General features: G+C 41.7%; 2 protein-coding genes and 1 long non-coding RNA gene across 8 annotated transcripts in view; 2 read left to right on the top strand and 1 right to left on the bottom strand.

Annotated features, from left to right (window-relative positions):
• Nucleotides 1-13,883, bottom strand: part of GREB1L (GREB1 like retinoic acid receptor coactivator) — a 132,034-nt gene extending 118,151 nt beyond the window's left edge. For all 6 annotated transcript variants that reach the window (XM_063167269.1, XM_063167259.1, XM_063167306.1 and 3 more), the window contains exon 1: nucleotides 13,686-13,883. The gene's annotated coding sequence lies outside the window, so the exon portion shown is untranslated. The remainder of the gene's footprint in view (nucleotides 1-13,685) is intronic.
• Nucleotides 9,504-13,713, top strand: LOC134414822 (basic proline-rich protein-like). Its single transcript, XM_063150008.1, has 2 exons — nucleotides 9,504-9,587; nucleotides 12,649-13,713. Exons 1-2 carry the CDS (start codon nucleotides 9,504-9,506, stop codon nucleotides 13,711-13,713), a joined length of 1,149 nt encoding a protein of 382 aa, XP_063006078.1.
• Nucleotides 13,884-14,010: 127 nt separating the features above from the next.
• Nucleotides 14,011-17,182, top strand: LOC134430221 (uncharacterized). Its single transcript, XR_010030772.1, has 2 exons — nucleotides 14,011-14,078; nucleotides 16,184-17,182. It is a non-coding gene; the product is annotated as an uncharacterized LOC134430221 (long non-coding RNA).
• Nucleotides 17,183-17,955: the final 773 nt, after the last annotated feature.

Below are 17,955 nucleotides of genomic sequence, written 5' to 3'. Positions count from 1 at the left end.
GAAATTACTCCCTAAAGAGGGGAGTTCCTAATCACTATTTTATATAAGACAAAGATGACCCTCATCACATCCTGACAAAAGGTCACCACCTTTTTTTTTTAATTCATCAGAAAACCTTGTACCTGCTTTAACCCATGAAAATCCTTAAAATTTAATTCCCAAAAAAAAGCACCAGGATATCTTTAATACAACACACAGCCCAGCAGGCTTTTAAATAATTTGAATTTCAGGAGCATTAATTCCGTAGTACATCAAACACCCTAAGTGCGAATTGGGGTGTGGGATGAGTAGGAAAGGATAATCAACATTTACTATTCTGGTGAGCCAGTGGAGGAAAGAAGGGCTGGAGTGGGGGGTGGGATGGAGGGGAGAAAGAGACCCGAAGAGGCTGTTTGCAGAGATCAGGGAGCAGGGGGAGGGGAGCAGAGCCCGGGGGTGAAGGACAGCGCCTCTGAAATTCAGATTAGCATCCAGGGAACAAACTGGTTTGTTTGACCCCCCCACTCCATCATACAAACTGGGAACAGATCGGCAGCCAGCAAAAAATAGATGAGAGTTAAATTTAGCCACACAAAGAGTAATCTGTGATAAATTAAAAAAAAAAAAAGGTTTACGGTTACAACCCTCACAGAAATTAATTAAATGGGGAAGAAAAAGTCTCACTTCAGCAACAAACTGGGTAATCATCCTTTAAAAGCAGAGCCGGGATTACTGCTGACACATACTTAGACTACTAAAACATATGGCCAATAAAAAAAAAAAGAAAAAAAAGGGGGGTGGGGGGAAGGGAAAGGTTGTGACAGCATGTGGTCTGCAAGAGCTTTATTTACTCCCTCCTCAAGTACTGCTTGCTTTAGCCAGCTGAAGACCTTCTGCAAGACACAGCCTATTTTCACTGGGTGTTTCATGTACTCCTTTGACACCAGTGCAGATACTGGTTGTCACCACTATGGTGGGTAAACACGGCCATGGGCTGCTTCCCTGACCAAAGGCCTTGGACTTTTGAATCCATTTCACCATAAAGTCACCTCAGTGGAGACGCCGCCCCAGCTTTCTGCACACGGCAAACAGTTTTCACAGGCAAACCAGAGACTGTGATGTCTAAATTCAATTAATTAAAATTAAGTTAATTGAAATTAAACAGAAGGTTTGAACACAAAAGCCAAATAGCTGCTTGTACGTGTGCCAAGAACACCATTTGTTCTTTGAGGTCTAAAGCTTTCTGACAGGAGCATGAAGCTTAGCAGCCCAAGGACCTGAGCAGGGGACTTGAACTAAGGGCCCTCCAGCCTCAGCCATAAAAAACCTTAACAGCAAATCATTATTATCCTATAGTGCTTCAAAAACTCCCAGGCCAAGAACACATATTTGGTTTAGAGAGAGGGAACCTGAGGCATGTAGAAGCCATGTGCCATCTCTCAGTGGCAGAATTTGGAAATAAACCGGATCTTCCGCAGACCCAATCCACATTGCAATATCACCCTGAGTGTGCATGTGAAAGCAAGCAAGTTGTTATTTATGTAAATTCATGGGCAACATCAACATTTTTACAGCTGTTTTTTTTTGGCCTCTTCACAGCTGAACAAGAGACCTGTAGGTTAAATCCAATTCTTTACCAAAACTAGTCTCTCCAATCAGGCAGGCAATGATAGTCATCCCAGAGTTATTCAGGAATGGATACACTTATTTTTCTAACACATTCAGAATTTGGCTAAATAAGACATAAACCTATAACCCTTCTCTAATGCAAGTTAGTAATTTCTCTATAGATATTAAATTAATTATGGACTGCAAGGGTTTTGTTTCTTTTGTGCATCAGTGTAAATAGTGCTAAATGTACTAGAGTAGCAAAAGCTCCATATTCTTTACCTTCTAATACACAGATCATCATCTGCGAGTAAAACATACATTAGAGCTTTGCACAGGCATTTATTTTAGTTTTAAAAGAGGTGTTTTCCTTTATATTAAATATATGTACTTTAGACCACTCTGCCATGGTAAGAGAGAGGGAACCACCTAAGAGGGGAAAGCAAGGTTGTTTTCTTTTTCCCTCTTAAGTAAATCATCATGCTTTTTCTTCAGTGACCAAAGAAATGTCCATATTCCCTGGCCAAGGTGATATTTCCATACACATTGCATGTTTATTGGTTGAAATGTAAAATGACACAAGCTCACCTCAAATCTCTTTCAATAATTTTATGATTCTATGAAATGAGGTCTGAGGAAACTGCATTCTAGTATCCTTTCCTTAGAAAAATCACAACAGTTTTTCTTTGAATTCTCCATCTCTCAAACTGCTGGTTTAGAACTCTAGGTCTTCTAACACAGTTTATTATAATAATTAGTTTAACTTGACTCTTTACCTTGAACTGAGCCATTCAACAGCAAAATAAAGTTTGTATATGAGAATGATCCAAACAAGTCCCCTTTTTTGCCATAAAATATAATAGCAATAAGCAGTGTTCAGAAGATAAGAGCATTCCTCAGTCTTATTAAAATCATAATAGCACTACTTTTCATTAAAGGATGGGCAGAAGAATAGAACAGTAAAGAACAGTGATCATCAGTTAAAAGCTCTGTTAAGTAAAAATAACTTTATCCATAGAAACAGAGAAACAATTACAAAAGGATAACCTACAGGGATAGGTAAGCCAGTGAAAAACTGCAAGTACATAATCGCAAGCCTCATTTCCAAAACAAAGAACATCAGAAACTGAGTATTATCCTTCATGTGGCTATATGGTGGCATTGCATTTAACTATTTACTCCCCAGGCTGACATCAAAGTGTTAAAAGGCAACATTTCGCTTAAAACAATTTTCTGCTTATATATTTAGTTTGGGGCTATTTTTCCTGGCACACGTAATGACAGAATGGACACAAGATTCACCCGTGCATTCTCTTATCTCTGCATGCTGGCTGAAAGGAGCACAGTTTATGTAATTTATTCCTGATCAGAAAGGCAGTGTGACAACACAGAGAATAGACCACATTTTCAACAAGCATTTCCTAATGAGAAATTTATCAGTCTCTCTCAGCATGAACTGCACTTTAGAACAGGGAGGACAGAATTGTTTCAATTAATTCATCCTGAGGCCAGCCTCCTTCCAGGCATATGGCCTCAAAATGCACTTGCTTCTGTCTTCGGGACAATGAATCATAAAACAGTTCTGCTTTCTGGCTCTTGTTAACTTGCCAGTCAGCTTCTTCTTGAGATGGAATTTCTCAAAGAAAATTCAATCTGCAGTTGCAAATTTCGAGCTCTCCCCCCCCTCCACTCCCCTTGCTATGTTTTTTTACAAAACCTTAATCACCCCCTGTTTATTCAGATAATCATTTGAAGCAGGAAAAGGTATTTTATCATCCAGCCTCCATTCCTCTTTTCATAATTGCAACAAAAAAAAGCACAACCCCCTTCTTTCCACACTTGGCCAGTTTTCCTCAACATATGGAGTGTGTTCAGCTAGAATATGTCAAGGAGAAACTGCAACCCACATACTGAATCATCACATAAGAATCAATATGTCCAGAAAAATAAAACATATGGACACACATACAACTCAACAGAAAGATGCTGGAGGGCGCATCATTGAAAACTGCAGTTCCCAAATCTCACTAATTAACAAAATAAGTAGTAGAAGTGATTGACTGAAATAACAAGTCTCTCTTTTTTATGCGTGCATTATTTTGGCCCTGAAAAAGGTTTAAAATTAATACTCCTGGGCTTATTCCAAGTTTCCTTAGAGTAAAACATTCAATTATGAACGTGAATCTAGACAGACTTGTTTTTAGACAATGCAACAATGTCAATCCATTAGGTATCATTATTATCCTTTGATGCTCAATCTTCCATCCCAGACAGGCCAAACAACCTCTTAGGAAATCACTCAAGCTTTGCAGCCTTCCTATTAACACATGCCCAGCGATGCCTCAATCACCAGACCATTCCTGTTGCCATCCACCCAGGCGACAAGACCAGCAGAGAGCTGCCAGGAGCAGAACTCATGGAGTCTCTCCATCAATGTGTGTGTGTGACTGCATGTGCAACCAGCATCTGCAACACTGGATGTGCAACCAGCACACATTTCTGATCATATACAGAAAGCACATCTGGCACAGAGCAGAAAAATGGCCAGAAAGAAGAAAAGCGGAAAGCAGGTCGCCAAAACAGTTCAGGCTGTCTGTAGCCTGGTTCCTTGAGTATTTTTGCAAAGGCCCTGGGCCAGATGAATTGTTTCTGGAAGCTGTATCTTAACAATAGGTAATACTGCCAAGTTTTATGGGTTTTGTACTACACCGTTTTATAACAAACAACAGAACTCTGAAGGTCAACCAGTCCAAACTCACACTCTTGGCAGGGCCATATTGGAAATCCCATTAAAACAACACATATTATGATGTATTTTGGTTCATGGCTGATCTGCATTGATAGTTCTGACTTATTATCCTGTCAAATCTGTGAGGTTCTCAGTGATTCTCAGCTGGACCACAATGAACCAAGGACTGAAGGTCTGTTTCTTAAAAATAAAAAGCCCAAGGTACAAGCCAGCTTTTGTTAAAGGAAATTAAATATTTTATTAATGCAAATGCTTCATCTGTTTCCCAACATGCAGTTTTTGCAATTCAGACAAACTGTTAGTGACCTATAAAGTAAAGATCCAGTCGTGTCAAGGTTATACACTGAGGTTCATGCTGTTCTTGTTTATACAGTGAATCAGAATAGAGAACAGTATCAGTAAAGTATCAGTATAGTCTGAGATAAGAAGCACCAAAACTACCCAGCATCTGTTGCATTCCTCTGTCTTTTTCAGCCCTAAACTCCTGAACTGCATGTTTATTGAATTCAAAGTTGAGCCCATTTTCACGGGAAGATTCAATTTAAAAGCATCTGGAAGAACAATGTTTTTTACTGAAACTAAGTCCCAGATCCAATTCTCATTTATTACACTGCTGGGACAGCATCCTTTAAACATGGTAATCAAAAGCAAACATGTTTTTTTGCTTTCAAACAGATATCAAAGCAACAATGTTAGGATGAATTTTCAACTGTTCTAAGTCTACAGGTTATACAGATCTGCCTTTTCCAGCAGGAGGGACTCTGGCAACACACATGCAACTTCACAAGTTCAACTTGGCAGTTAATCTGTCTGGCTTTAGCACATAATCAGAAATGGATTTACTACAGTGACAGCAAATGGAGCTGAAAACCTACACTGTGCTATGTAGGGGAGTGCTTAACTCCTATTGCAAGCATGGCCTCCCTCCTTCTACACCAAATCCATGTGACAACTGGAATCTCCCCAAAGCCCAGCTTGACAGAAAGCCAGTCAGCTGTGCTGCAGATGAAAACTGAGCATCTATCTGCACAGACACCAGACACAAGACCTCTCTCAATAAAACAGCCAAGCTGGACAGTCAACAAGCAACACTGTTCATTATGATAGCTGAGAGCAGCCAGAAGAATCCTTTTTTTCCCCTTCCTTCTCAGGCTTTTCTGCCACAAGGTCACATCTGCTGTTTAAAATTACATTGGGTTGTTGTTTTTCTGTGGTGGTGGCCTTTGTTTAAAAGCTTCCAAGGCATACTGTTTTGAATAACATTACTAGTGGCACATCTACTACCCACTAAGAACTTCTGGTCTCTAAAGGAAAACTGTCAACAACACAAAAAAACAGTATAAATAATCTCAGTCAGTCAATCATTTTAAAAAAGAATCTTCTTTAAAGACCTATTAATGAATTGGACCAGTATGATATTAGACCTCAGCATTTCTAATTCCTGTCTTCTTCTCTTTAATATATATATATATATATATGTACATCCACAAACATACACAATATCCTCTCTAGCTTTGAGTACTCTGGAGAAGGCAACTCCTATGTATTTTCCATGCAGCACTCAAAACATTTTCAGATGTATAGTGAGAAGGAAGAGTATTACTAAGTTAATGCAGCAAAACAGAACATAAAAGCCTGCATGTTTAGATGCCCTGTCATTTCATAGCTCTTGACACAAAAGTTTGTGACTGCTAATATTTTAATCTTTGTGCCCTTGAAATCCAGCTCACCTTCCACATCTGCTGTAATCATGATTGTTATTTCACCTTCTGCCTCCAAGTCCACAGTCTGGCAGACAAGTTGTCTTCATCCTTCTCAAAAGGCTTGGAAATTGAGTGCTGATTACTCTACTGAAAAAAATATGGCAGGCACTAACTGTCAAAATTTACAAAAACTGCTGCAAAAGGGACTCTGAGGATATGCATATTTTTCACTCTGGACTTCTGCTTTGAATATCCCATTCAGTGTGCCTCTGGCATGCCTGTAGGCATTAAAGTGTTCTTGAATGGCTTTGCCTTTCCCTTCTCCTCTACATTTTCTTCATAACTGCTCTTCTGTGGGGTGGTACTGATCACTTGGCTAATCCACCTAATTTCTAATTGTTCTCACAACCAGAAATTTCCCTCTAAGAGGTTAAGATTCAGAAGAGTAACAACAGTATCTTAAAAACTTATCTATACATATTAATTTTTGAAAGCAATTTTTACAAGAATGGGAAACCACCATGTTCTTAAATGTCACATACAACACGACTGGCAGGAAGATGTTTCCCACTTCTTGATTCAGTGCATTGTAGCTGTAAAAAATCAAGACCTATTTCACAGTCTTCCCAAAGGAATCACCTAATTGCACTGAGAATTTGATTCTGCATAAGTGGTTTAAAGAAATTACAAGATTAAGCTTTCTTTATTAAACAGCTGTTCTCCAAGTGCACTGAAAGTGTAAAAGAGCAGGAGAATAAAGCCATCTAATTCTGCAAGGCAACACAGAGTTTGGGAGACTTCCTGAGAAGCCACAGAGAGATGGTCAGCGAGGCAGGAACAAAAGCAGTAAAAGTAGATGGCTTGCTCTGCTGAATGGCAAAACTGAGATGCAGTCGTACACTGTGAAACACATCATCACCAAGGAGATAAGTAAGAAGAGAACTAATAGCAGTGAAGTACTGTACCAGCAGGAAAAGGACACGGGGCTCAGGACAGGGAACGCAGCACCAAGCCATCAAGACACAGTTTTGTCACACAGGCTCTTCATTCTGAGTTTGGGCAGGCAACAGGAATATTTATAAAATGTTGCTGTGAACACCTCTGTTTCACCAGTGATTCCAGGGTGAAGAGGCAGCTGCCCAGAGTCCTTACAGCACCAGAGGCAGCTGCTCAGCTATCTGCATTTGCTGCTCTTTACCACTACACTATCTCTCTGAAGTGGGTGTGATGGAGAAAGAGCTTGGATCTCACTAAGCCCAGAGCTTGGATCTCACTGTGCCACACTTCACTTTTTTTTAATAAGTGATCATTTCCTCTTCACTAGGAAGACTGTGGAGGATCAGGCTCTCAGCAATTTCCAAACACTCCTCTAATTACACAATTACTCCTGAGTGATAACACCACAAGGGACCATACAACTCAGGGTATACACAAGTCTCCCTGAGCACTGGCATTACAATTGCATATGACCACCTCTATCTTAAAGGACAGCTGGAAATAATGCTGGGGAGGGGGGAGGGGAGGTGGCATAAGGGAATTCTACCAAATTAAAAGCATAATTTAACTATCACACTCCCAGAAAAATTGTGCTTAGGTTTCCTTATGCCTACAGACCTGGGAGTCTACAAGAAAGCAAGTTTTGAAGTTGGAGGTAGCATTATAAAAGAAAGGGGAGGGACAAATCATAGCTCTCAAATATGCAGAATTCTAGAGGTAAAATGTTTCATATGCACACTAATTCTTTATGAAGCCAAATTTAAATTTATTATGGCTCTAGAGAAAGACAGCAGCATAAACACAGCCTTTCAAAAAAGGCTACTGATTTCCCTGAAATTTTGGGGCTGTGCACTCCATTCAACAGAGAAATCGGTGCTGCAGAGGGAGGTGCAGCAGAATTTGGTGCAAAAGGACAGGAGTACCAGGAAAATGTTCAGCAGCTTGAAATAACCATCTAAAGAAGCTTCACACCGTAAGTTCTAGGGAAATATTATCACTTTTGGTGAGACACACAGATGAATCTTCATTTTAAAAAGGAAGACTATTAATGGAGTGTGTTTCAGACCACTGTTACATTCAGTAACTAACTTTGTCACTTGCCTCAAAGTGCTCTGATCAAATCACACCAAGGGTCTTGAAAAGAGCTAATTACAAACAGTGGTGGAGATAGGAGACAGAACAAGAGGATCTTTGCACAGCATTTCACAAAACTAGTCACTCCAGGCTTGTTCATGGAACCAGTACAACAGATGTCTGGTAATCTCTTAAGTAACAGTATCTTAGGTCTGCCCACACTGTTTTCTGTGCACAGCTCCAGCAGTTTGAAAAACTACCTCAAAATAACCTCTCTAAAACCTTACATGACCAATATTAATCATATCTTGTCATACTGACTCGGGCTGCTCCCTACATTCTTACTCTTCTTCTAGTGATTTTATGTCACAACATATAGTTCTTCCTATCTTTTCTATTTAATATAAATATAAAAAAAAAATTAAATCCAAATTAACCAAAGCACTTGACAGTACATGATGCAATATTTTCAGCTCAAGTATATGGAGGTTTTTCACTAAACATCTGAGGTGCCATGGAACTTAAAACGCTAACTCAATGAGAATAACATTAAATAAATTTCAATGAAAGTAGTAATTTACACAATTCTCTATGGTCTGTCATGTCCCGAAAGGATTTCACAGAAATTGTGACATTATTGTGTAACAGAATAAGACAACAGAAACCAGCTCACCAGGCTTCGGCAGTCATCCAAACCAAACCTAATTACATTTTAGAATCACAGAATCATAGAATGATTTAGGTCAAATAAGACCAATATGATCACCGAGTCCAAGTATCAACCCAGTGCTGCCGAGTTCACCACTAAACTGTGTCTCTAAATGCTATGACTACACTTCTTATAAATATCTCCAAGGCTGGTGATTCAGCAGCTTCCCTGGGCAGGCTGCTACAATGCTGGACAAACCTTTCCATGCAGAATTTATGTGGAAGTTGAGGCCATTTCCTCTTATCCTAACCCTTGTTACCTGGCAGAAGAGATCAATACCCATCTAGCAAGGTGGTCCCCTCTGGGCCTCTTTTTCTCCAGGCTAAGCAATCCTGCCTCCCTCAGCTGCTCCTCATAGGACTTGTGTTTCAGAACCATCATCAGCTCTGCTGCCCTTCTCTGGACATGCTCCAGCACCTCAACACCCTTCCTAAACTGAGGAGCCCAAACCGGAACACAGGATTAAAGGTGCAGCCTCATCCAGTGCTGAATACAGAGAGACAACCACTGCCCTGCTCCTGCTGGCCACAGTATGATCCAGGCCAGGATACCACTGGCCTTCTTGGCCACCTGGGCACACTCTGGCTCACGTTCAGCAGGCTGTCAGCCAATACCCCTGAGTCCTTTTCTACCGGGTACATTTCCTGCCACTCTTCCCAAGGCTGTGGTGTTGCACGGGGTTATCATGACCCAAGAGCAGGACTTGGCATTTTACCTCATTAAACCTCATACAGCTGGCCTTGGCCCATCAATCCAGCCTATAATTTGTGTAAGAGCTCCATACTTCTGTTTGATACCTCCAAGCCAAGAACAACAGTGTACGAAATTTGGCTGTCCCCACTGTGAATAAACACTGCTCCAAATTTCTGTCATCTACATTCCTCCAACAGATATCCTGTGTTTTTCACTTCCAGATTATAAAAACCCTAATGATTCTGTTTAATTATTAAGAGCCTAATGCTACTGGATAGTTCACCAACACATGCACCTTGAAAGAATGGCTCCTTGATTTTAGATCATCTACACTACCTACCTACAAATTCAAATCCATTAACAGGGGCTATAGAAGCTTGCTCAGAGTTGCAGATAAGCTTTTCCAATGACTTGCTGATGGTTTATTCACTAGGTCTCTCCTTATTATGTGAGGATATCTTCAGAGTTTTTAGAAACAAGATGTCTTTGGGTTATACAAGACATAAAATTGGTCCATGAATTTATCTCCACAAAGAATACAATATGAAACAAAATGATCAGGTCTGGAATTTTTAAAAAATAAAACCTGAAACTACATTAGGCAAAAGCATTTTGAACATACGTAAGTGTTCAAAATGCTTTTGCCTAATGTAAGTGTACACATGCTTGTCAGTATTCTTACAAGCAATACTTTTCTTAACATATTAAGGAAAGTAATGACAAGACAGGATTTGAGGAAAGTCAGCAATTCTGAAAAAACCCAACAACACATTAATTGTAAAAGTTTAGTGTTGTTTTATGAGTGCTGCTGTAATCTGTTTCAGGATATTAGAGATCTCTTAATTGCTCACTATATCTAATGAACTCCGGTTCACAGGACTAATTCTGTAAAAGACATGACTGTCAGAATGTCAAGGCTTATTACTCCTTCATTTGTTGGTTTTCCCAACAGTTCCTCTGCTCACAATTATGTTTTAGAAACAAAAGAAAATGCATCTTTTGCATTACATGCAAGAAGAAATGATTATGCAAGAACAGGCAAAGAATATACATCTCAAAGAGGCTGTTCTTCCAAGGTGTAAAGTATCTGAAATGCTTTTTTACGTTATTGATTTCACAATCCTTTTTTGGCAAGAGTCAAGATGTGATGCCTTAATATCATGTCCAAGCTCCATGTTTTGTTAATTATGTCCTACCTAGCTAAATGCCCCCCATAGTTTCAATTAGACATGGTATTCTTCCTCACTTCCCGTCTTGATTATTGTGCACTGTTGCTAAGCACTAGTTAACAGTTGCCACATTTACCCAAAGTTGGCTGCGTTTCAGTGGTCATTCAAAGAATTAAATACAAAACATATGGTACAGAACCGTACAAAGCAAAAAAAGCACTTTTAAAAGCCACGTGCTTAATATAAAAGGTACTACAAAACTGGTTACGCCACTGAGAGTAAAATCCTTACAGTCCTATGCCCACTCCAAATTTCCTAGAAGCACTGAAAATTAGAGTGAAAAGCATTCAATCTTTTTTTTCCAGCTTTCACTAAAAGGTTTCCTGGAATATATTTTTGACATTATACTGAGTCTAATTTTACACTGAATAAACAGCCCAGCATTCATAGTGTGACTGGTTTCAAGGTACAGACATTTTTCCTTTAAAAAAGAAGCCTAATTTTCTATATCCCATAGTAACTAATTAGAGTCTCCTAAATTTGACTCCAGATTTTCTTTACATTGTATCTGCAAAATACTTGGGACATGACTTGTTGAACTGCCAAATACCAATGCCAGTAGCTATGTGTTTCGGAAGACCTTGAACCAAATGTGCTTATTTTGAATTCTAGACAAACTTTTCACACAGTCAGATCACCCCTCCTTTCATCTGTGATGTCCTCATGCCATTTTAAGAAACTTCACATAATTTAATTATCCCAGTAAAAAGCTCAGTAATCAGCTCGCCTATTACTACTTATTTCCTTTAGTAGTACATGCCGGACTTAAAAACTGCCTTACCAAAAAATCCTCACTATTTATGATTGCTACATTATCTACAGCCAAACCCAACCAATAAAAATTCCTGGTATGTACAAATTGTTTCTTACAGCTAATTTTTTTTCCTGTTGAACAACTTGGAAAAAAATTGTTTTGCACAAACACTACTAACAGTAAGTAGAAATAAACACTGTATTTTTTATCTGTATTTACAGATGTTGAATTAAACCTTCAGGGCTCAGAACCGAATCATTTAAACAGGCAGGCACATATTGAGCATTATTCATTGACTTTCTGGAGCATTTTGTTGGGAATACTTGAGAATATGTGAGAAAAGTATGCATATGTACAAAATTCACCAATGTTAAAAATTACAAATAACTAAATATTTCTCAACAGCTCTGAGAATACTCACACAATCCCTATTCCTTTGCAAAAAGGTATTTAACAAGCTAATCCTCCAGCTTCGTAAGTGCTTTTGTTGTACTCACAAGCAAATTCAACAGGATAATGTTTAAAATCTGTAAAGATTTTTTTTAATCCACTAGCACATATGTAATAAGTTTTTCAATCAAAATAAGACCCATCCTTGTTTCTCTTTAGAGGGCATATCCCTTCATAAAAACCAAACTTAGGTGTGCCTTACAGTATTTAAAAGTGCTGAAAGCTTTACCTGTCTCAGAAGCAACATATATAACAGTACCTGAAACTGAACTATGCGCCTATTTGCTTCACCTCTCAAACAAGAGTAACAATTGTAAAATTAAATTAAATTAAATTAAATTAAAATAAATTAAATAAAATAAAGCTCCAGTAATTCCTAGTCAGCCAATAAGACACAACACTTTCTTCTCAGCAGCCTTTTTATTTCCATCTTTTAAAAAGCTCTCAGTAGCAAGGTATCAATGAAGTATGAAGAATATGAAGTATTATTTCAATAATACCTAAAGTATCATTCATTGGAAAAGAATGAAGAGGCACCAATTCAAAGAAAGGCAAATGGAATAATGTAAAAAAAGGTCGTATGTTGAGCCTATTCAAAGCAAACATGCTGACAAGCAGCAGACATGGGAAATATTTTTCCACGGGGGTAACTGAGTCTCCCGCACTTCAAACACATCTAACTATTGATAATTCCTAAATTTCAGAATACGGATAAACATTTGCAGGCTCGGGGCCTAAACAAACAGCAACGCTTGGCCCACCCGCTGAGCTGGCCGAAATCCTGTGGTGTACACAAAGTTTTCATCTTTCGGGGGTTTCGGGGAGCGCCGGGAGCGAAGGGCCGGACCCGGCGGTACCTAAAGGCCCCTGGATACATCTGTCAGCTGCCGCTGGGAGCCGCCGCCGCCTTCATCCCAGCGGCCTTTCCCCCGTTCTACCCGTACTTCCCAACAGCAAAGGAGCCGTGTGGGTCAGCTGCCCCGCGGTGGAAGCTTTACGGACGGGCCGCCGGGGGCACGGGCCGCCACCGCGCGTCGGGGCCGCCGCGTCTCCCGGGGACACCGCCGTGCCCCCGCCACAGCGACAGCCCCTCACCCCGCGCGGGGGGCCGGCGCCCATCCTCCCCTCCCTCCTCACACCCGGCTTGCACACGTCCAGAAGCGCCCCCAAACGCGCCCGTCCCGCGGGCCACCCACGGCCGGCGCTCCCCGCCCCGGGCGCACCTCCCGCGGCCGCGGAGGGCGAGGCGGCCGAGCGCCCTCTGCCGGCGGCCGCCCGCCTGGCAGCGCGGCGCGGGGGCGCGCTCACCGCCCGCCCGCTCCCCGGCCGAGCCACCTGCACCCCCGCGCCCGCCCCGTCCCGAGGCTCGGCTGCCCGCCGCCCGCCCGGCCTCAGCCGTCGCTTTGCTCCCGCAGCCCCCCGGCCGAGCTGCTCCCACCCCCGCCCGGCCCCATCCGCTCGGGTTATTCCCCCCGCCCCGATGCACGACGCCGGTAACAAAGGGCTGGAGCCCACCCAGGGGCGGGCGCCCGCAGCCCGCGGGTGACACGGGTGCTGCCGCCGCGCCGCTGGCAGCCCGCAGCTCTCCGCCGCCGCCCCCGGGGCTGCCTGCGCTCCGCGGGGTGACAGTGCCGGGCGCGACTCCGCCAGCGGAGATGCCGCCGCCGCCCCATCCCGCTACCTTTGGGCCCTCCCAGAAACCGGCGAGAAAGCGAAGCAAAGCCCCGTGCCGCTCCCTTACCTTGCTGGGCAGAGAGAGAAAAAGTTGAAGCACTCTCCTTCTACACCTCCCTCACTTTTTTGTTTAAATTTAAATATTTGTAATTTTGGGGGTTGGGTTTTGGCTTTTAAATTTCCCCCTCCCTCCCCTCACGCCGAGCACTGCGCTCAGGCAGTCCCTCCCGGCGCCCTCGGTGCCACCGTCTCTCCCTCTCTCTCTCTCCCTCCCTCCGGGTCTCGGTCTCTCGGTCTCTCTCGCTCTCTCTCTCTCGGCGAGAGGAGGGGAGGGGAAGCGAGGGGAGGAGAATGGGGCGGACCCGCAGGTGCCGCCCCTCCTGCTCTGTCAGCCGGAGGAGAGGGGTCGGGGGGCGGCGGGCGCGGGAGCGAGCGGTGCCCGCGGGAGTACCGCGCTCAGGTGCGGGGGTGTCCGGCGGCAGCACCCGTGTCACGGCGGGGCTGGGAAGGGGTGCCAGCGGCGTGTCAGCGACCGAGGGGATGGAACGGGAGCTAGTGTGGGCATGAGTTAGGGGAGGAGGCAGGTGAGGCTCGGGACGTAGCGGCAGAGACTCGGTGGGGACGGAGCGAACTAGGGTGCTTCCAGTCTGTGAGGGAAAGAGCACTGAGGGGAGCCAAGCTAGGAAACGTCAAAACCCTGTCGGATATTCAGCGTGGCTCGGTGGCCGGTAGGGCAGAGGATGGCACTGGGAGTGCCCTCTGCCCTGTGGGAGATGGCCCTGCACTGCACGCTGGTCAGAGCTGTGGGCAGAGCTGAAATTTCGGCGGGAGGTTGTGTTCGGGTTTAGTTGGCAATGGAGCTGGTCCAGCGGTGCTGAAGTAGAAGCTGAAGGGATTTAGCATGCTACGAGGTTGCTGGAGGCGAACAGTAGAAGGACAGTCTGCGTATATTTGTGTCTGATATTAAATTGAACTGACACTGTGTCTGATATTTAATTGAAGTGGGTAAAGATGAGGGGGTCTGCGTTGGAGAGATTGGAAACAGAAGGATCTGGAACATTTAATTAGATCTGTAAATTGTGTCCAAGTGGATGGGGAAGAAGCAGGTTTGGATTCTCAGTATGTACAAAGATGAAGGTCTGACATAGCAGGAGCATGGGAAGGAGACTAGAAATATAGCCAGGTGCTCTGAGGGTAAATATCCATTGAACTGGGGAAAAAATTATTTTGCATTTCCTTCCTTCTGCCTTGGATTGATTAAGCAAGTGTATGAACCATGTCCCTTTTTGCTTTTCACAGGACGTATTTCTTGAGAGCTTTTCAAAAAGTCTTTCTCATCTCTTGGGACCATAGGGCTCAATCCCATGCTATGATAAAAATGTTTTATCTTTCTGCTTCAACACCTGAGAAAAAAATGTACAGTGACAAAAAAGTGGTAGTGTTTGTTCATTTTCTTTGACAGGAACCTGCTGCAGTGTGACATAGAGAAAAAGAAGTCCAGTACTTTTCTCACATCCTTTTCTTTTGTACTTGCTGGTTAAAACACTAAGTTCCAGCATCCTTCCCATCAAAAAGTGGGAGGGAAAAGAACTGTCCATACCCATTGGAGAAAGTAGAGGTGGCACAGCAACAGCGTGGCACTGCAAAAATGCTGCTTGGTCCAGAAATGAGAACAACTCATTTCTGGCAGGAAATAAATGTGAGGAAGTTCTGGAACTCATGGCTATAGCCAAGGCAGAAAAAGGCTAGATTCATTTAATGCTCAAAACCAAGGCACCTCCCAAATAAAGCTTTGCAAGTGGGTTGTTCACTGGTTGGCTACTTTGATTCTGATTTCATGCAAATTTTATGTGAATAGCTACATCAATTGTTTTTGAGAGGCCTATTCATATGCTTGAATTGCTTAAAGCTGGGCTTCAAATGGATTACCTGAAAGACAAGCTACCTCCATTAGCTTAAATATCTTGGTATCTCTGCATTTATAAGGTTGCTAATAATATGACCCTTAACTACAGGTAGCTAAGAATTTAGTTGAATCAGAGATTAAGAGAGTTTACCAAAGCAGGTCAGGCTTCAGGATCAAACTTTTGTCACTTTGCCAGTTCTAAGAGGTACATTTTTATGCTGTGTATGTCAATTCTGCTGTTGATATTGCACACAAATATAATGGAATTAAGTAATGTCAGTGTCAGTCCTTTTGAGAACCTTGCCGTGTGGCTCTGGACACATTTAGATAGTAACTATTGTTGTTATTAAAGGTTTGTGAGAGATTTGAAAGCATATCAAGGTGCCTGTATAACACTGTGCTATACCTTGTGATAACTCTAACTCAGATTACTTAATTATACCTAAATTGATCCCAGTAATTGCAGTCTAGATTTCCCTCGAAATTTGTGTTTGAATTTAATCAGAGATACGTACTGAATGAGTGAGAATTATTCTGGCAGCTTTAATGCAGTAACTCTTTTCCTGTTTGGACTTTTTTTTTGTTTTGCTTTTTTGAAAAGGAAGAGATTAATTATATGTTTTCTTCTAACTTCTTATTTTGACTATCAACATTTACAGCTTGTAGGGTGGTTTCATCTGCACCATCTGTGGGCCATATTGCACATCAGATGGCAGGATAAAATCTGCAAAGAAAACGTTTTGGGACATAAAAGTCTTTCAGGGTTTGAAGCCATGATATTCACAACACAAATGTGCAGAGCCACTCGTGTATCTGAAACAGAAGAAGCAGAATGCCAAAGCAGCTGCTGGAGTGAAATAAAGGAGAGACCACACAGTTGGAGGAACATGATGACATCAAGAACAAAAGAACATTTGAGGGAAAAAGAAAGCACAACTTCAAGCAGTGAGAAATTGAAGTCAATCATTCAGAATTATTGACAGCAGATATGCACTCACACAGCAATTAGAGACTCACTTTGGGAATCAAGGTCAATTAATACTGAGGTAAAGAGACAGCATCAAAAAAAAAAGCACCTTGTCTAACAAACAGCATTTTCTGATTGCTAACAAGGCAACCTAGAAGAAAATTGTCTATCACAGGTTGGGGTTTGGTCATTTCCATACTCACAAGGCAAGATCACCTTTACTATGTTGTAAAGGACTACTGTATTAAGAACAATGTGTGATACTACACTTTGTGCAAAGATTGATGGGCCACTGCCCAGTGGAATGGCAGAAGTTGATAGGTATCATTCCGACCTGAGCCTTCATTGTTTATCGCATTTCACTCTGCACATGAGTGAAAGTCTCTTCACTTTCTCCATATTCGCTGGGTTTGAGAGCAATAGGAATAAGGTCCTTTATGATATAGTGCTCTGGAAGTCCATTTCCCTCTTCCAAGCCATAAAGGCAAACTTCCAACAGATTTCAACCTTTTTTCTCAATCCTACAAGCAAAGGTTTTAAGTTCATCTTAGATCATTCTCTGAATTGCAGCTTGTGTTGATTGTTGTCATGCCTGTTACATTTAAATATTCACTGATAATCTGATATATCCAGCCTCAGGAATTAGGTTTCAAAAAACACAAATAAATAAACAAATAGTCACACAAGAGAACTCTCTGCTTTAATTTCTTATTATTTGTGAACTATCGATTTCATACATACTAAACCCAGTAATTGCTATCCTGTTTTAGTATCAATGTTTTATTTGATCAAGCCTATGAAACTTTTGGTATTAAATTTTGCCTGAATGAAATGTTGGAATTCCACAGACCTGGTATTGTCATCGTTAAAATCTGATTGCAGACTTTGCTTTGATTTCTTTTTTGGGGCTAAAGCAAATCCCACCATCCTTGATGAGTAATTCTGGTTTGAACCTTCTAAATAAGTTCTATCCTTCTATATGAATCACCAATGACCTTTTAAGGTTCATTATACTTTACCCCTTTATTATTTGGATCTTTCCCTAGTTGTAATATTGTAATTAGGATTAGGACCAATACAATTTGGTCTATTTAACATCGAGGCATCTATGAAATGAGCTATTGCCCCAAAAACATTTATTCTAAATGGGTGAAATAGGTGGATAGGATGAACCAGAAAGCATGAGATAGAGATGGAGGGTGAAAGTACATAAAATTAGATGTCTTTAATGCAGACAGTCTGAGGGCAGAGGTAAACTGAATTCAGATCTGATGCTCAGACACTGCTGTAATTCCAATTTCAAGTCATCATATCTAGACTTCCTTATCACTATTATTTCATGGTAATGTTTTTAAAATCCATAATTTGGCATTTGTGTTTTTAGCATGAATATTTAGCACACCTCCTACCAAAAAAAATGACAGTGCACAGCAAGATAAAGGAGACAAGAGTGTTTCTTACAAC

Source organism: Melospiza melodia, chromosome 1 (assembly GCF_035770615.1).
Source record: "Melospiza melodia melodia isolate bMelMel2 chromosome 1, bMelMel2.pri, whole genome shotgun sequence".
In the NCBI taxonomy this organism is placed as follows: Eukaryota; Metazoa; Chordata; class Aves; order Passeriformes; family Passerellidae; genus Melospiza; species Melospiza melodia.
The sequence above is the reverse complement of the archived record's forward strand: the minus strand, read 5'-3'. Positions and strand labels throughout refer to the sequence as shown.